The sequence below is a fragment of the Abramis brama genome, assembly GCF_963993115.1.
Source record: "Abramis brama genome assembly, chromosome: 2".
NCBI classification, from domain to species: domain Eukaryota; kingdom Metazoa; phylum Chordata; class Actinopteri; order Cypriniformes; family Leuciscidae; genus Abramis; species Abramis brama.
The window spans coordinates 29,871,305-29,891,696 of NC_139964.1; the positions used below are offsets into that span (position 1 = coordinate 29,871,305).

The 20,392-nt window shown below is 38.8% G+C and overlaps 2 protein-coding genes across 3 annotated transcripts in view; both read left to right on the top strand.

Annotated features, from left to right (window-relative positions):
* Window positions 1-552, top strand: part of gstcd (glutathione S-transferase, C-terminal domain containing) — a 51,493-nt gene extending 50,941 nt beyond the window's left edge. Inside the window, exon 12 of the mRNA XM_084096370.1 lies at window positions 213-552. Within this exon, the coding sequence (XP_083952496.1) occupies window positions 213-352 (140 nt within the window). The 3' untranslated portion in view covers window positions 353-552. The remainder of the gene's footprint in view (window positions 1-212) is intronic.
* A 5,643-nt stretch (window positions 553-6,195) lies between these two features.
* The window catches only part of npnta (nephronectin a), a 49,722-nt gene continuing 35,525 nt past the window's right edge, over window positions 6,196-20,392 (top strand). Inside the window, exons 1-2 of one of the 2 annotated variants that reach the window (XM_084096380.1) lie at window positions 6,196-6,564; window positions 18,002-18,102. In XM_084096380.1, coding sequence (XP_083952506.1) covers window positions 6,497-6,564; window positions 18,002-18,102 — 169 coding nt within the window. In that variant the 5' untranslated portion in view covers window positions 6,196-6,496. The remainder of the gene's footprint in view (window positions 6,565-18,001; window positions 18,103-20,392) is intronic. The other variant, XM_084096379.1, reaches the window with a different exon arrangement.

The following is a 20,392-nucleotide window of genomic DNA, read 5'->3' on the forward strand; positions in this document are numbered from 1 at the left end:
CCAAAAGAAAGAACAGAGCCTCAGCTTTTATTACAAAGGAAAAAAAAAGATTTTATTCTAGCTGTATTCTGTCAATGCCTGGAAAAAAGTTAATTAACAACAATGTAATATCTGAGGAATGTTTTCGGCATAGATTTCTGGCCTGCTCTTAATAAACGTAACTCGTTTCATTATTGGTTTCATTTCCAAATGTTTTCTCCCTCGATCACCAGGGAAGCGCTGTATGGGACTAGTGGACTTGGACCGCAGTTGGGCCGCCGAGACTCATGGGTATTCTGTGAGCGTGATGACCATGGTCCCTGAGGGCTGCTCGCCTAAGAACAATATGCTTGTGGGCTTTCCTACAACATAACACTGACTCACTGAGAAATACCCACATCAAGACAACATTCAGGACTACAAAAATATTGTTTCATTTATTTTGGGTAATTTATAAGTGCAAACGATTCATTTAGAGGGATAGTTCCCTCAATAATAATTTAATCACCTTCAAGTCATTACAACCTCGTATTATGTTTTTCATTCTTCTATAAAACAAAAAAGGCAATTTTAGGCATGTCTGAGTCAATCTTTTACATAACATGAAAGTAAATTGTGTGAATACTGACAGAAAAGCACCATAAAATTATTGTAAAGTCCATTGGATTAGTGTGCAACTGTACATTCAAGTCTTCTGGAGACATGCAATAGCTTTGTATGAGGTACAGAATCTAAATTAAGATGTTTTTATGGTGCATTTTTATGCTTTTTTGGTATGCCATCCCCATTTCTTTTATGCAGAACAGAAGCTTTGACATTTTGTCTGACATCTCGTTTTATGTAACACAGAAGAAAATAATACTGGTTTTGAATGACATTAAGATTTTCATTTTTGGATGAACTATTCCTTTAATTGTTTTCCTTTGATCTAAAAGCATGGAATGCTAATTATTTGCACACACACTTGAATCATGGTTTGAGCTAATTGTGCAATTAGTATGTTTGATTTTTAATTGCCGATTTTAAGCTTAGCTTTTAAACTTGGCTTCAACTATTCGAGGTTTTTATTTCAGTAATGTCTTTCAGATCAATCTGAGGTTTGTGTGTAAATAGAGACCAAAACCAGCACGCCCCTCAATAAATTTAACTTGACTTCAAAAGTTGTTTGCAAATCAGTCACACTGAATTGTGTAAAACCACCTTGCACCCCCTCCTCCACCATTATCGCATATTACGCACAAAACAAAAGAGTCCGGTCTTCCCAAGTTATTACCAATGTAAAATTATTCATTGTAATTTGCACTTCTCCCTCGCAAGAACGTCGAGACATCGCTCTTGAGCTTTTGTCTCAAAGTGTTTGATTAAAAGTATTGAAAGTAAACACGAGGAGGAATTTATCACGATTCCCTTGTGACACGGATCAGGAGAATTGGAGGGGTTAATATTTATGAAATGGTGCGTGCATGGATTAATCTGACCACGGTTATGAATATTTGATTAGGCCACGGCTCACACAAATGTCAAAGTCTACAGCGTATGCTGATATATGAACTATTTCCCCGTTTTACTTTGCTGTGTTTGCACCCATACTGTCATCAAACACGCCTCTGGTTTGCTCGCTACAGAAGAGCCGTGGACTGTCACATTTGTGATGTGGAGATGAGATATGTTCCTCCGCCAAGAGGAAGTGCACAACCTTAAGCTTTGAGGAGCCGAGCTAGTGAAACTCATCTGAATTCTGCAAGCGGAGCCAATCTTTCTGAGTGTGAAAGACTGAAGACGGGGGCACCTTCCAAAGACCTGGAATCATTTCAATGGGAAACGCTTCTTCTTTCCCCAAGGATTAGCTCTGGTCCCTGACTAAATGTACATAGGGATAATAGGATAGGTTGAAAATAAAATGAGTCTAGATAGAACTGCATTACTGTAATGTTGACAAAAATATTGAAAGATTTTTTTACTGAAAACATGTTGAAAATGTAAATCTTTTTATCGACACAATCTTTTGCTATACACAGAAAAAAAAGATGGCGATTGGGACCCTTAAAAGAAATTTTTTATTTTTTAACTCCTAAAAGTTGCACATTTGAGGGTACCGTCCCAGTGACAAACTGTTTTTTTTTTTTACATCTTTTTTTTTTTTTGTGTAGGCCTTTATGAAAGAACATAAGATAATAAATTGAACTACTCACTGTTTGAAAAAATACATCAATAGGTTATTATGCAAATTGGATCTGACTAAATCCAGTTAATTTGGGTTTTAGGGTATTTTTTGTGTGGATCACTTAACATTAGGATGTAAAAATGGTCCTCCTCGGTATGCAAATTAGATTCTCAGTGGTTAACTCCCAATATCCATTATATATTTTATGGTAGTTATTAAAATAAATATTCAGTGTAGTAACAGTATCACTCTAGTCATTTTTCCCATAACGAGTCTTCGTAGCCTACCAGGCAGTTACGAGGTGAATCACAAAATCTGATTTGAAGAAAAAAAGTATTTGAAAATTGGACAAAAAGGCAAAGATACAAGACTGTATACTTAACAGCTTTGATGAGGGGAAAAAATACAATCCCATGAAGCCTTTTGACTGAAAATCATATACAAAAATTGAGAAATTAAAAACTGTAAAAATATATTTTAAGTTTATTGCTACAGGTATACAAATACAATGTTCTGTCATGAAACGCTATGACGCAGGTTGATGGGCCCATAATTCAATCTGCTTGCATTCACATCATTCTCTATAGGGAACAGCTGATTGGTTGGTTGGTTGCTGCTCTATCATTAGCCAATGAGCTTGCTGCTCAACCTTCAAATACTTGGTCAGTGTTTGCTGTAGCAGTTTTCAGTGCGCTTTCAGAAAACCTCCACCTTCCCCAGCTCCACCTGTATAGATCTGCTATGGGTAATTCATGTATGCTATTGTACAGCAGCAGCAGCATGTCTTTCTCACAGCAGTGTGTCGTGTATTTATTGACAGTAGAAAGTCCTGAACTTGCTCTGCATCAGAAACAGCCATAACCAACAGCAGCAGCAGCGTAGCAGATCTATTCCGCCAAGACCCAAATATGTCCACATTGTCAAATCCATGTCAAATCCAATAAATATATATATATATCATTCACAAATCTGTCTAAATCTGTGTTAGTGAGCACTTCTCCTTTGCCGAGATAATCCATCCACCTCACAGGTGATGCATATCAAGATGCTGATTGGACAGCATGATTATTGCACAGGTGTGCCTTATGCTGGCCACAATAAAAGGCCACTCATTGCGGACAATACAAGGGGTGGAGTTGAAATAGGGGCCCATCAGAATATCATAGAAACTTGGGGGTGGGCCAGTCAGCAACCACTCGAAACCTCATGGCAAGCGTATAGCAATGTGCTGAAAACCCACTCAACACCTTAGCAATCTTATGGTGATGCCCTTGCAAACACCCTAGCAAGAATTTTGTGCTTTTGTTTTACAAAAAGTCACTTTTCACATGCTTTCCTAAAATGCTAATCAAAGTCTGCTTATGTAGCCAAACACCCAAGAGTTAGAAAAGATGCATCAAGGGTGCTGAAAGCGCTTCTCAGATGACAAATACAGACTGTGCTATTGCTTCCTTCACAGTATCTCCTGTTTCCTCCTCACCTCGCATACAGGAAAGTCAGTTCTTTTGGAAATATCAGAAGCGCAATGTGCAATTTCACCTATTGCAGGCCACAAAATTCATGAGCAAATCAAGCCGCAATCCGCCTTAAATTCATCTGTGACAAAACCTAATCAGAAAACGCGACAGGCTCTCCAGTTCTGAAGAGGTTGAAAATGAGTTTTTCTCCAGTGTCACCATTCATAGAGGCTGTGGACGTATCTCCATGAATTTAGAGTGACCTTAACATATCTTTGAAATGTCACTGTGTAGTTCATGCTCAACTGGACTGAAAATACACATGAAGCACTTTTCTCTTTGACACTATAAAAGTTATAACACTTATAAAGTTGCCAAATTTGAACAAATTAACTTAAAAGAAAGCTGTAACATATTGTAATTATACTGTACATTTACACCACAGCTGAATGTAGGCCAAATTTCTCCCCAACCTCATGAGAGAAAAAAGAAGAAAAAAATCACATAAATCTAGATCTGGAACTCTTTCATATGTGGAAATAAATATGATGCATAACAGTATCAAAATCTTGGCAGTGTGGACATTCAGGTAAAAATTCATATAAATTTTACATCAGTTGAATTTATATGTCCTAAAATGTCCTAATCATGTTCTTGATTTACAGCGAAGATGGTAAAAATGGCCAGTGCTGTGATAAGGTTTTAGAGCTCAGTAATATAAGGTGCGCCTTTATATTTACTATTATATATATTGTAAATCCTCTGAGATTTTGGTCCATATTGACATGATATCATCACGCAGTTGCTGCAGATTTGTCGGCTGCACATCTATGATGTTAATCTCCCGTTCCTCCATATTGAGATCCGGTGACTGTGTGGAGGCTGTTTGAGTTTAGTGAACTCATTATGTTTGAGATGTTTTGAGTTTTGTGATGGCACATTATCCTGCTGAAAGTAGCCATCAGAAGATGATACACTGCGATCATAAAGGGATGGACATGGTCAGCAACAATACTTAGGTAGGCTGTGGTGTTTAAACAATGTTCAATTGATACTAAGAGGCCCAAAGTGTGCCTAGAAAATCTCCTCCACACCATTATTAGCCTGAACCGATGATACAAGACAGGATGGATCCATGCTTTCATGTTGTTTACACCAAATTCTGACCCGACCATCTGAATGTCAGAAATCAAGACTCATCAGACCAGGCAACGTTTTTCCAATCTTCTAATGTCTGATCACACATGAGCCCGTGTGAATTGTAGCCTCAGTTTCCTGTTCTCATCTCACAGGAGAGTCACCGGTGTGTGTGTTTTCTGTTGCTGAAGCTCTTCTGCTTCAAGGTTCAACATGTTCAGAGACGCTCTTCTGCAGAACTCGGTTGTAACGAGTGTGTTTGAGTTACTGTTGCCCTCAGCTCAATCCAGTCTGGTCATTCTCCTCTGACCTCAGGCATCAGCAAGGCGTTTTCAGCCACTGAACTGCAGCTCACTGGATATTTTCTCTGTTTCTAAAATACTCAGACCTGCTTGTCCGGCACAAAAAAATCCAGATGAGTTTCAATCACTTAAATCACCTTTCTTCCCCGTTCTGATGCTCAGTTTGAACTTCAGCAGATCGTCTTGACCATGTTTACATGCCTAAATGCATTGAGTTTCTGCCATGTGATTGGCTGATTAGATATTTGCATTAATGAGCAGTTGAACAGGTGTACCTAATAAAGTGGCCGGGAGATTCACATCATAGATGTGCAGCCGACAAATCTGCAGCAACTGCGTGATGATATCATGTCAATATGGACCAAAATCTCAGAGGATTTACAATATATATAATAATGTATGCATGCATGCATGTTTCACAAAATAGTATTGGAATGGGGCTCTTTGGCTTGCAGTATAAAAGTATCCCAATTACTTAACAAGCCGTGCACAGTAACACTTTTGAGTGTGACTTTTCCAATATCTCACTACTCCACTGCAACATGAGCTGTTTCCTTCATTTTTCTCTGGGATATAGCACTTTAGTTAAAGAGTAGAGTATGATTATGGCACTGAATATGACTGATTTGAGATGAGACCAGATATAGATGCCATCTGGCATACTTGCATTTCTAAGTGTTAACCCAATGGAAATAGAGACGAAACATAAAGACCCTTATTTCACATGCCCTCTGCCCAACGCTGTGGGGAAACTAAAAATGAGACGTAACCCTGCACACGACTCCTTGAGACCTGAAACTCAAGTGATGACTTGGAACCATAAATCTTCCTTCCAGCAGTTTTACATGACAAAAGCAGGTGCCCTCCTGTCTGCAAAAACCTTTCCCAGTGATTTCCTATCATATACAATATATATACTGTATATATACAATATGTATATTTATATGTGTGTGTATATATATATTTACATATACATATATATATATATGTGTATGTGTGAATATTGTCTATATGCATATACATGGCCCTATATAGGCTATAACCTCATACTGTTCATAAACAGTATGTTTACATATAGCCTAATGAATGTGCTTGTAATTATATGGGTTTTATAGGGGTATGTAGAATAAGCGTCCCGTCTCTCCTTATTGGGCTCAGTGCTCATTCAGTGTGTGTGTGTGTGTGTGTGTGTGTGCGTGTGGAGAGAGAGAGAGACAGAGAGAGAGAGAGCGAGCGCTGAGCGCACCGACTCTGCGCTCCAGTCCACGGTTCTCCACCGGAGGAGCGGAGCGCAGACAGAGACTCTGCCGGTATCTCGCATGAACAGCAGTCAACGCCTTCTGCTCGACCCGCTTCGTAGCTTTGAAAACTGACGGATCTAAACATCACCATCATTCCCATTTAAACACCAGAAACCAGCGGCGTCGTTTGGATATACGCACCGTACACGCGAGGAGATGTGGATCATAAAGTTCATGCTGATTTGGACCTGCTGGTTCGGAGTGAGCGCGGACTTCGACGGCAGGTGAGACGGCAATTAAACGTCTAGACGATTGTATCAATGTGATGTTAAGAGTTTTGATAGAGCAGAGAGTTTGTTTTAAGAGTCATTTTATGATTCTGGCTGTTTTTAAAAGATGACTTTAAAGTAAACTGCTTTAAGATTTTAAACATTCAATGTCTTGTAAGTATTAATAAATTGCATCTCAGGCAAAATGTAATATAGGCTATTAATAAATATATGCTGGGCTATAGATATGCCTTTAAAAGTAACAGAGTTGACAATTTTAAAGTTCATTTAGGCATAATTAGCTTTGTGGTCAAGGTCAAAACACTACAATGTGTTTATTAGAAAGAGAATTTAATGCTGATGATTCTTCAAACATCCAGTTTTGAATAAGTCATTGTATTATGCAAAGAAATCGTGGAAACAGGGCTTTTTAAGATCATCCCCTGACAAGCCTCACAAAAGAATGAGATAAAAACCATGAGACACTTATACTTAAGGAGTCAACATCCTGAAAGTATAATGATACCATTATGACAGTGTTATTTTCATTTTTTACTAGAAGAATTTTAGAAATGTTTTAAGTTTTTGAGGAAGTTGCTGGTAACAGGGTTGACTAATAACAAAACCTAAATTAGTAAAAAAAAAAAGTAATTCTTAAAGTCAATGTTTATGTTAACGATTTATTTCTACAGAAGTCACAATTTTCATGAAACGAGCCATAAATACGCTTCTGAAAGCATAACAGGTTAGCCTCACGTTTAGTGCTGTTGTGATCAGTTCAGTTTAGGACGGGCTTAAAGTTTGTGTTGTGTTACTGTGTTGTCAATCAGCACGGTGAACTTGTGAACTTGCATCAGTCTAAAGCTGCTCTTAAAGATCTTTACAAATGCAAAGTACTAGCATTCATTCATTTAACTTATCAGTTTGTTTTGAATACTGTATGTAATGGCAGTTAAAAAAAAAAAAAAAAAAAAACGTGTTTAAGAAGCATTTATTCTCCCTTTTAGACAGTCAGTGCACATGCTCCCGGTTGTTTCATGCCCAAACATGTAATGTGAAATATGTGGTGAACAGAAACGTGCCAAAGATTCAAATCTGCTTAAAGCTTCATTGAGATTAAAGGGGATCGAATGTCCATGCTTGAAATTAACTATGTACTTTAGTAGAAGTAGCTCAGTATACCTTAGGGCAATGTTTCTCTGTCCGTTCCAGGCCCCCCTGCACTGTCTGCACATTTTAGGGGTCTCACTAATCTGACACAGTGTTGTTCATGAATCCCTCTGCTAGTAAGACTGATCGTTGAATAACGTGCTAAATAAGAGAGATATCCAAAAGGTGCAATCTGAGAGACTTTCAAGATTGAATGGCTCTAGGCCCATTATTAGAGGGGTTCATTGATCTCTCCTGTGACTTGGAGAAACTTTTAAAACAGTGCTTATGACTCATCCTTATTGAGCATGCATTGCTGAATCACATCATTTATTATGGAATGCTCAGTTACCTCATTCAAGTATGCATTGTTAATTAGGCCTCCTCATTAAATATGAAAGTTAAATACTTTATGTATACATACTAAAGTATATAACAATTAAATTCATATGCATCATTTAAAAGACAACAAATTCAAAACTGAGCCTATTTACTTTCCTAATGCACATCCATGGTCCTATTACAGTATATGTACAGATTATTTTTTAACATCTTGCTCTGCACTGATTCCTGCCCTACAATATGAACTTGTTTCTTCTTTGTAACACAAATTAACATATAAAATATATATATATAATGAAAATCAATGGGGTCCATTGTTGTTTTGGACTCTATATAGGTTTGAAAATTACAGTTTAAATGACAAAATTTAAATTTTTGTGTGAACTGCCTTTTCAGTTCATTATGCAAATACATTATGGAAGTATAATTGGTTTCAAATTGCGTTTCAATGTAATTTATTCATTTAGCGATGCTTTGTCATTTAACTGCATTACTTTATTACGTCATATATTAAGTGTGCATTGCCTATTCACGTCATGTATTAAGTGCACATTGTCTAATTATGTCATGTATTAAGTATGCGTGACCTAATTACGCCATGTATTAAGTATGTATCGTCTAATTACGTTATATATTAAGTATGCACCGCCTAATTACGTCATGTATTAAGTTTGCATTGCCTATTTACATCATGTATTAAGTATGCATTGTGTAATTATGTCATGTATTAAGTATGCGTTGCCTACTTAAGTCATGTATTAAGTATGTATCGTCTAATTACATTATGTATTAAGTATGCATACCCTATTTACGTCATGTATTGAGTATGCATTGTCTAATTATGTAATATATTAAGTATGCGTTGGCTACTTAAGTCATGTATTAAGTATGCATCATCTAATTACATCATGTATTAAGTATGCATCACCTAATTACGTCATGTATTATGTTTGCATCACCTAATTACATCATGTATCAAGTATGCATCGCCTAACGTCATGTATTAAGTATGCATTGTCTAATTATGTCATGTATTAAGTATGCATTGGCTACTTAAGTAATGTATTAAGTATGCTTCATCTAATTACGTCATGTATTAAGTTTGCATCACCTAATTACGTCATATATTAAGTATGTATCACCTTATTACGTCATGTATTATGTTTGCATCACCTAATTGTCATGTATTATGTATGCATCGCCTAATTACATCATGTATGAAGTTTGCATCACCTAATTACATCATGTTATCAAGTATGCATCGTCTAACGTCATGTATTAAGTTTGCATTGCCTAAATGCATCATGTATCAAGTGTGCATCGCCTAACGTCATGTATAAAGTATGCATTGCCTAATTACGTCAAGTATTAAGTATGCATCTTCTAATTTTGTCATGTATTAAGTATACATTGCCTAATTACATCATGTATTAAGTATGCATCGCCAAATTACGTCATGTATTATGTATGCATTGCCAACAGTAATTACCGGTAGGTCATTGTTGTGAATGCATCACTTCCCATTCACTGTTACAGTCACTTGGTTCCCACAGGGTGTTCCGCTGAGACACTGGCCACCCAAGTGTGGACTTGTGAATACAACTCCTGCAGTGATCTTTATGGCATCTTCTATCTTCCGCTCTGCTGGGAAACATTTTGCCCTTTTGGCAAGATGAGCAATAGCTGTCCTTCCAAATGGACTGGAAATTTATTCACTGGCAGAAGCATTTGTTGTGTTAAAATTCAAGCTTGGTTCTTTTGCTTCTTCATTGTCCACTTATTTATCATTGCCAGTTGCCCAGAGGCAGAGCACAGCTATGATGCGGTTTCACAAACACATCCGTACTCAGTTAGGGGGACATTAATAACGTTTTTTTTGGTACAACATTAGCAGCGCTCTTTAAGAGACATAATGAACAACTAATGTGTCATCTATATTTGTCCAAATGACCTTAGCACACTAATTTAGTCAAGACTCTGTTATTCATTGCATTCTATGCATTCTGACTTCTCTTTGTCATCCCATACATCATGAGCTTAATGTTTGTGTAACTCACAGACACAATATTGATGCTTTTTCTTCAGGGCATGGCTTGTGCTGGCATTTCAGGAGGGGGAGCTGCCCACTGTAATGAACGTGTACATTAACCTGCTGGCGCACATTATTAATATCAGTCGTGATGGAGTTCGCTTGTCACCAGGGCCATTATTTGCCAATTTGCCCTGCTTACAAACCTGCTTCACTGCCCCGATCTAAATTCATAGGGAGAATATAGTGCATGAGCGCACTGTGAGGAGCCCATTCATTATATCCAGGCCCTTAGCAGGGGCCGTTAAGCTCCTGTCTAATGGCTTGTGCTACACCTGAGGGATGACTCGCCGCTAAACCGCCAACTTGTCATTTGCTGACATGATAACAAGAGTAATCAATTATAGACAGACTCATTAAAGTGTCCAACTTTTTCAACTCTTCAACATGGGGTCTTGGACTGTTGGTTCCTATGACTCACTGGAGCAGAATGTATATTCCCCGCATCTCTAATTGTTCTAATATATTTGATCAACAGTGCTTTGTTACTCCCTCACTCAGTCTTGGGGTAAACCCTACAGGCCCGTTCAGAAGGGCTTGAATTATGTCCACATGTCCGGTTGACACGGTTGTGGTCTTTCAATTGATTTCATCATCTGTATTGTCTCATGGAGCAGAATTTGACTCCAGGCCTGACTTTGCTATCATGCAGTGGCAGAGTCAGCTACCATGGCCAACGAATGTGCATTTGACTGAAAATGCATTGTCACTTGGTCTGTAGTCAAATTATTTTCAATGTTTGGATTTGACCCTCTCCGTCAATCCGTCTGAAAATAAGATGCACACACGACTTTGAGTTTGCAAAATTACATATGGGGAACAAGATATGCTGTCACATTCTATGGATTTTGTTGTTAAGAATAAAAGAAAAATATCAAATAATAAGTTGAATATATTAAAGGGGACCTATTATGCCCTTTTCTTGGTTTTCTTTTTGGGCTCTACTAGAACAGGTTTTCATGCTTAAATGTAAAAAAAAAAAAAAACACATTATTTTTCACGTTTATGTTGCAGCACCTCTCTTCTCAGTCTGTCAGTAACGCTCTGTTTAGTTTCTGTCTCTATGAAGCTCCTCCTTCTGATAAGCACAATGTGCTCTGATTGGTCAGCTGGAGCAGTGTGTTGTGATTGGTCAACCGCTTCGAGTGGAAATGTCAAGTCACTCACTATAACCACCTAACTCAACCAGGCTTCACACCTTTATTTTTCCGTATGCCTTGGGCGGGAAATATTTAAATGAGGAATATTGTGATGTGTTCGTTACCGGAAGAAGACTACAATTGGGGCGTTTTAAGGAGTAAAATGTACTGTTTACTCCACTTTCCGGAAACATTGTAAGTAATGCAGCTTTGAAATTTGCATTCTTTTTACTGTGCCAAATGTTTAATCTGTGACATTTGGATTCTTAATTGGTCAACCATCTTCTCCCCATGCAAATTCACAGGCCAGAGCTGAAACTTGCATTTCCTCTTGCCCACGTTTGCATGCATATGAATGGAACAAAGTCTAATGTGACTGCACTTGCGATGCTAAAATGCTCTTTTTCGATAGCCACTCTTTTTTTAGGTTAAATCTACTTCTAGATTTCCAACCCTATCAGCCAGACTGCTGACTAAATAACTGCGCTGACCATTGCAAAACTCATATCTGTTGTCTTCAAATGCTCAGAAACATCTCAGAAACTGTGGGAGATTCATAAATCTGTCCCTTTCACCACATGGGGCGTTTATTTCAGACTTGTACCTGCTGCGTCTGATTGCCGCTTAGCTCTGGATGAGATGGACTTTGCTTGACCGGTGTGTCATTCTCCAGAGGCACATATTCTATATGGAGGCTGGTGAATGAAGACAGCTCAACTCGAGCACATGTTTCAAAGGCGCGTGTCTAATTGTCTGGCAGTCTGTGGAGGTGGTGGAGGAATGTGAAGGGCTGTAATTAAACCCCCCCTGCACTTGCACCCAAGCCCCGCTGCATGTCATCATTCATATACATGTGCAGACTCACTACGGAACCGCATGAATTGTGTCAGACCGCTCCAGACAAATAGAAATGCGAATTGCATGAATTTTTCATGACTCAAATGTACCAGTGCACAGAGATAAAGGCATCTACGTCTAATTTTCGTGACCCGGTTGCCTCCTTTGAGCAGCCGGGACAGAATTGCATTATGGAGATATTAGTCGTTTGTGTAATCCGCTAATGCCAGATTGAGCTGGAAATTGAAACTGTGTAATAGCTGCATCTTTAACAAGGTGAGGAAAGACTCTTACTCAGGTGGACGAGGGATTTGTTGTGACAGACTTGTTACCTCAGTGAATGTGGCGCCGCTTTCTCGCTGGGCGCCGCTCTCTCTCTTTCTCTCTCTCAGTTTGGTGTCTCTTTGGATCGGGCCCAGAGTTTGCAGATTGCTGACTGGCACGCATTCGCTTGTCTCTGGTGGGGCAAGCACTGCACACAAGGAGATTTGTCTCTATCTTTGCCCCCCCCCATTTGTTTCTTTCTTGCTTGCTTTCTTTTTTGTTAAAGAGGGCCTATTTTGCTTTTTGACATTTTTTTTTTTACTTTCTTTAGTGTGTAATGTTGCTGTTTGAGCATTAAAAAAGGTCTGCAAAGTTACATAGCACAAATTCACTCTCTATTCTCTATATCAGTAACACTGTCTCTGAACTCCCTGAAACGCCTACATTGTTGTCCATTGAGTTTTCTTCCGGGAACAAACACGACAAATATCCCTCATTTAAATAATTCCTGTCCAAGGCAAACGCAAAAAATGGACGAGGCCTGGTTGAGTTAGTTGGTAGTGTGTTAAAAATCACGGTTATGGTAAGTGGCGTGACATTTCCACTCAAAGTGGTTGACCAATCACGGCACACTGGTCCAGCCGACCAATCAGAGCACATTGCTCTTTCGGAAGGAGGGGCTTCATAGAGACAGGAACTAAACAGAGCGTTACTGACAGACTGGGAAGAGAGGTGCTGCAACAATGCGAAATATGTGAAAAAATAATGTGTTTTTTGAATAGTCCTTTTCTAGCAGAGCCCAATACCAAAACCAAGGCATAATATGTCCTCTTTAAGCACTGCAGTTTATGTGAATTATTCTCTGTTGTCTTATTGTAATAGCATGGTGTCCAAAAAAGCTTTCCATCAAGCATTTTTTTCTGTCCTCCCTGAAAGTCAAATATTTTGTGAAAAGACAAAATCACAGCCAATTGGAACATATTTGGAGTTCCGCCTATCTGGAGAGCAACCATGAGGGTGTTTAATCCCTCTCTTTCATTTTTAAGACAGTCATTATATCAGAAGTTCTCAAATAAATTCTGTTCTGATAGGGTCATGGTCAGCTAAATGAAAATAAAATGAAATCCAATGAAAATGATGGATTTTAAAGATGGACACATTAAAAAAACGATCTTTGTATTGTTGTGGAGAAATGCAAAATTACTAAAGATTGGGTTTATGAGGTCATTATATACAGTGAGGAAAATAAGTATTTGAACACCCTGCTATTTTGCAAGTTCTCCCACTTAGAAATCATGGAGGGGTCTGAAATTGTCATCGTAGGTGCATGTCCACTGTGAGAGACATAATCTAAAAAAAAAATCCAGAAATCACAATGTATGATTTTTTAACTATTTATTTGTATGATACAGCTGCAAATAAGTATTTGAACACCTGAGAAAATCAATGTTAATATTTGGTACAGTAGCCTTTGTTTGCAATTACAGAGGTCAAACGTTTCCTGTAGTTTTTCACCAGGTTTGCACACACTGCAGGAGGGATTTTGGCCCACTCCTCCACACAGATCTTCTCTAGATCAGTCAGGTTTCTGGGCTGTCGCTGAGAAACACGGAGTTTGAGCTCCCTCCAAAGATTCTCTATTGGGTTTAGGTCTGGAGACTGGCTAGGCCACGCCAGAACCTTGATATGCTTCTTACAGAGCCACTCCTTGGTTATCCTGGCTGTGTGCTTCGGGTCATTGTCATGTTGGAAGACCCAGCCTCGACCCATCTTCAATGCTCTAACTGAGGGAAGGAGGTTGTTCCCCAAAATCTCGCAATACATGGCCCCGGTCATCCTCTCCTTAATACAGTGCAGTCGCCCTGTCCCATGTGCAGAAAAACACCCCCAAAGCATGATGCTACCACCCCCATGCTTCACAGTAGGGATGGTGTTCTTGGGATGGTACTCATCATTCTTCTTCCTCCAAACACGTTTAGTGGAATTATGACCAAAAAGTTCTATTTTGGTCTCATCTGACCACATGACTTTCTCCCATGACTCCTCTGGATCATCCAAATGGTCATTGGCAAACTTAAGACGGGCCTTGACATGTGCTGGTTTAAGCAGGGGAACCTTCCGTGCCATGCATGATTTCAAACCATGACGTCTTAGTGTATTACCAACAGTAACCTTGGAAACGGTGGTCCCAGCTCTTTTCAGGTCATTGACCAGCTCCTCCCGTGTAGTTCTGGGCTGATTTCTCACCTTTCTTAGGATCATTGAGACCCCACGAGGTGAGATCTTGCATGGAGCCCCAGTCCGAGGGAGATTGACAGTCATGTTTAGCTTCTTCCACTTTCTAATGATTGCTCCAACAGTGGACCTTTTTTCACCAAGCTGCTTGGCAATTTCCCCGTAGCCCTTTCCAGCCTTGTGGAGGTGTACAATTTTGTCTCTAGTGTCTTTGGACAGCTCTTTGGTCTTGGCCATGTTAGTAGTTGGATTCTTACTGATTGTATGGGGTGGACAGGTGTCTTTATGCAGCTAACGACCTCAAACAGGTGCATCTAATTTAGGATAATAAATGGAGTGGAGGTGGACATTTTAAAGGTCTTTGAGGGTCAGAATTCTAGCTGATAGACAGGTGTTCAAATACTTATTTGCAGCTGTATCATACAAAGAAATAGTTAAAAAATCATATATTGTGATTTCTGGATTTTTTTTTTTAGATTATGTCTCTCACAGTGGACATGCACCTACGATGACAATTTCAGACCCCTCCATGACTTCCAAGTGGGAGAACTTGCAAAATAGCAGGGTGTTCAAATACTTATTTTCCTCACTGTATGTACAGTACATATGTTCTGCTACCTGTATGTGTGCAGTCCACATAAATTGACAACAACCATTTGGTTTTCTTACTTTTAAAAACTGAAGACAAAAGGCAATAGAAATATATTTGCAACCCTGGGAGCCATTGCGATATATGATGTATTCTGCACCCAGCATCTTTGCAGTGAGTTAGAAGTGATGTTTTTAATGCATACAGAGGTGATTGTGTTGGAACACGGTGAGTCCGGCCAGTCTCTCTGTGTGTGTGTTTGTGATTAAATGTGTGTTTCAGGTAAGATATAGCAGAGTGACAGGCAGGAATCCTCTTAGCATGCGCTCTGTGTCTTTAGAGCCGTCTCCTTTTCCTCGCCGAGCTGCACACGCAAACATTTTCCCCTTCGGCCTGTCACTCTCATTTAATGCCACCATCACACTTTCTTACTGGAGTGACTGGCAGCCATAGTGGCCGCATTAGCATTTTCACTGGCTTCCGATCCAGAGTAAACTGAAGAGGACAGTGAGCGTGCGGCTAAAATTCACAATCAATTCCTCCCTCACTTATGCATACTATAACACATGCAACTTTTAGAGATATGTCAATGTTTTTTATTCTTGTAATGGTATTATATTTCGTTGCCTAGTAGAATCAAAATGTTTAATGTAAAATGTAAAAATCTAGCTAAAAAAAATCAAGTTTGGGGTCAGTAAGATTTATTGAAAGAAATGAATCATTTTATTCAGCAAGGATGTATTAAATTGAGAAAAAGGTACAAGATATTTATAAAATATAAAATTATATTTCTGTTCATCAAAGAATCCTGGAAAAAATGTCACAGTGTATGTATGTAAGGGTTAAATAAAAAAAATGATTTGTTCTTAATTGTTTGTTTGCTTTTTAAATAAAGCAATTCAACAAAATATAGAATGTTTATATGTGATATATGATTAGCTCAGTTTATTTTCTTTCTTGTTTCTCTTCTCTGTTTAAATACAGCCAGCCGTATTAAGTAGAGGTTTAATTTTAGATTGTGCGCTGTGCTTTCCCTGTATCTATTACCCATGATGATCCATTTACATGACGTCATTTGACCTGTGTTCATTCCCTTTTGCTTATTTTCACAGACCTTAAATGGTTTTACTTCTTCACAAAAACATTTGGAGCTCTGCTGGTGGAAAAAAAGAGATTCGTCCTGGCGTGCACTGCCAAGAAACTCTCCGATTCAAAAGCACTTCAGCTGTACCTTTATTTTCCATTTTATGGAAAATCGGTTTTAAACGGCCTTCGCTGTTGTTTCCAAGAATGATGTTTTCCAAAAATCTGTCTTGTTCACTCACATTGTTGGGTCATGTAGCATATCTTTTTCTAAGAACACCCTTATTTTTCATAAATTCCCTCTAGCATAAGCACAGGCAGACTTCATCTGATCTCTGCGCTGTGTGTGCATCCAGCATCATACGAGAAGATCTGCCTCTGGTGGAAGAGTGATAACTCACAGTGCTCTTATCTGCAGCACCTGTGTCACTGAGTACAACGGAAGCTTTGTGACTATAGATAACACGTCACTGGCTGACTGATGCAATGGATAAGACAACAGTAAAAACTGGAACAATAGAAGTTACCTCATGACTTGCAAATGTGTTTGAATCTTGAATCTACAGATTCATGGGCTTAGATAGACTTAGATAGACAGACAGACAGACATTCTGGTCCCAGACCACCCTGACCGATAGATAGATAGATATATAGATAGATAGATAGATAGATAGATAGATAGATAGATAGATAGATAGATAGATAGATAGACAGACAGACAGACAGACAGACAGACAGACAGACAGACAGACAGACAGACAGACAGACCGTCCAACCAACAGAAAGATAGACAGACAGACAGATAGATAGATAGATAGATAGATAGATAGATAGATAGATAGATAGATAGATAGATAGATAGATAGATAGATAGACAGACAGACAGACAGATATAGATAGATAGATAGATAGATAGATAGATAGATAGATAGATAGACAGACAGACAGACAGATATAGATAGATAGATAGATAGATAGATAGATAGATAGATAGATAGACAGACAGACAGACAGATATAGATAGATAGATAGATAGATAGATAGATAGATAGATAGATAGATAGATAGATAGACAGACAGACAGACAGATATAGATAGATAGATAGATAGATAGATAGATAGATAGATAGATAGATAGATAGATAGATAGACAGACAGACAGACAGATATATAGATAGATAGATAGATAGATAGATAGATAGATAGATAGATAGATAGATAGATAGACAGACAGACAGACAGACAGATATAGATAGATAGATAGATAGATAGATAGATAGATAGATAGATAGATAGATAGACAGACAGACAGACAGATATAGATAGATAGATAGATAGATAGATAGATAGATAGATAGATAGACAGACAGACAGACAGACAGACAGACAGACAGACAGACAGACCGTCCAACCGACAGAAAGATAGACAGACAGACAGATAGATAGATAGACAGATAGATAGATAGATAGATAGACAGACAGACAGACAGACAGACAGATATAGATAGATATAGATAGATAGATAGACAGACAGATATAGATAGATATAGACAGACAGACAGACAGACAGACAGACAGACAGACAGATAGATAGATAGATAGATAGATAGATAGATAGATAGATAGATAGATAGATAGATAGATATGCTCAATGTTACTTGTCACTCGTTTAACTGTCTTCTGTGCAGTGATTGGCCAAGAACTGATCAAACTGTCTCCTGATAGGTGGCCCAGACAGATGGCCTCGTCCAATGGGCTGTGCCGATACGGCGCTCGGGTCGACTGCTGCTGGGGTTGGACACGAGTCTCCTGGGGCCAGTGCCAGCGTGAGTAACTGCTGCTATAGGGTGAACAGTGCTGTAGGGGCTTCTAGACTTCCACGCTGCTTTAACCTTCTTCCAACACTTAACAACACTTCACAGCAAGCCACCAGTTCATTGGAGTAGCTGCCAAATTCTGTTCTATTGAATAAATAGTTCTATTGTCAATACTCTTTTAAGTCTGGCATAATGTTTTAGATGCTGATTTGATTGCAGGATCCATTTGATTCCACCAAATACTGTATAATGAACTGGTGACTTCACAGAAGTGGTAGAAAATGATGGCTGAAAATAAGCAAGACTATGTCTTGGGAAATAATGCTTCTAAATTTCATGCTTACTAACTGGTTTAGTCGCCCGCCGGTTGTCTGCTTTGTCTTTGAGATATTCTGCATGACACCCAATATTATGTGGTTCAGTCATTTGGAATAATTAGAAGGTACAACGAGTAGTTTGCTGCAACAGCACCACATTCCTGCAGGATTAGTTTGAGGTCTAAAAAAGACATAGAAGTCCAAGCATTCATTTAGAAAGCACATTTAAAAACAACTGAAAGTGCTGTACAATAATAGGAAAAATATAAAGAACATTAAATAAATTGATACAAAAAAAAAAAAAAAAAAAGTATATATAAATTATCAAGTTTAATTGTATCACTTCCAGCCCATGTATTACCCGTAATACCCTTAGTTGGATCAAGCATGGATTATGCAGATCTGTAATGTGCGATCCATATAAATGCATTCATCTCACACTAGAAGTGATGATGCCTCTCAAATCTTACACCGCATTAATCACGTAATGATCTTCAAGTACAGATTACCTCATTTTATTGCGTTATCATGGAATCAGAGGATGTGCTCCCGCTGCTCATATTAATAGCGTCTTGTGCTTCATTTATCAGCCGCCATATGTTCGCTACAAATCTAAAAAAGATATGCCATGCTTCTGAACAAATGTTTGACCGTATCAAAAAATGGAACAAGCCTAGCGCTGATTCATGGGCTACTTTGTGATGCATGAGTATTAGCGGCACAATGTATCGGGCAGCCTGACAAATGCAAGATTCTCTGCATGGCTTGTGCACATGATAGCCCAGCTGTTGCCTTTGCCAAAGAATTACAGTTCACGAGGGTCACATGCTGAGGGGCTCCAAAAGCTAATGCTTATGCTTCTATGCTAGTAGATTCTCAGCATTTCGTCTTTATACCGTATTTTGTAACAAATTAATGTTTTCTTTGTGTGACTGTGTGTGTATGTGTGCAAATGTCTCTCACACTTCACGTGGCCGAGGTACGCCTTTGCAGATTGCGTGTTTTGGATAGTTGAAAACGCTGAAAACGGTCATTTGAAGTAAATAAATATGCACAGTGGGCGGCAAACAAACCGATTCTGTCAATCACAGCAAGACAGCCAGCGGGTGAACTCGTTAAGGGCTCCATCATGACTGATTACGGGATGCCTGCATCTCATATCTTTGATGAAATTGATTGATGATCACTGACCGGCCAAAACAAACCGCAGCAATTTCAATTCGATTCGATTTGAATTGAATTGAATTGAATTGAAATTGCTGCGGTTTGTTTTGGCCGGTCGGTGATCATACGGGGTGAATGCACATTGAGAATGAAGGCCGTAATAAATGCATCCCCGAACACAGAGTCCTAAGGGAAAGTGAAGTGCTCGGCTCCGAAATGCTTTTCAAATATCCATCCAGTCAAAGGTTTTGTTATCATACTTTATCTGGCTCCATTCTCACCTCAATAACAGGAACATGAAGCTGCAATATTTGACAGAACAGCTGGTTTAGGGGGCAGCCCTCGGTTTCTTAGGCTGAATTCGTGATTAAGATTATACCTCACACAGCCGAAATTAGATTCCCTAATCATAACAACCTAATCATCTAGAGTTAACAAGATCTCCAGCTGAGGATGAATTTTGATGAAGTTCCTTCACGAGAACGGCTCAGTGCGAGAGTGAAATATCTGTCTCAAGCGTCAGGACATCTCGGACTGTAATCTCTCTCTCGTTCTCTCTATAAAAGCTGGATTTTAAAGGAACGTTCCAGGTTCAATACAAGTTAAGCTCTATCAACAGCTTTCATAGCATAGTGTGGATTACCAACGAAGATCATTTCGGCTCATCCCTCCAGGTTATAAAAAGAGCAAAGATCATAGCTACAGTAAAGCACGTACACTGCAAGTGCTTAAGGACAGGCAGTCAACATTAAAATTTCTTCATTACGGTTCAAACGCTTGGGGTCAGTAAGATTTATTTGAATAACCTAATACTTTTA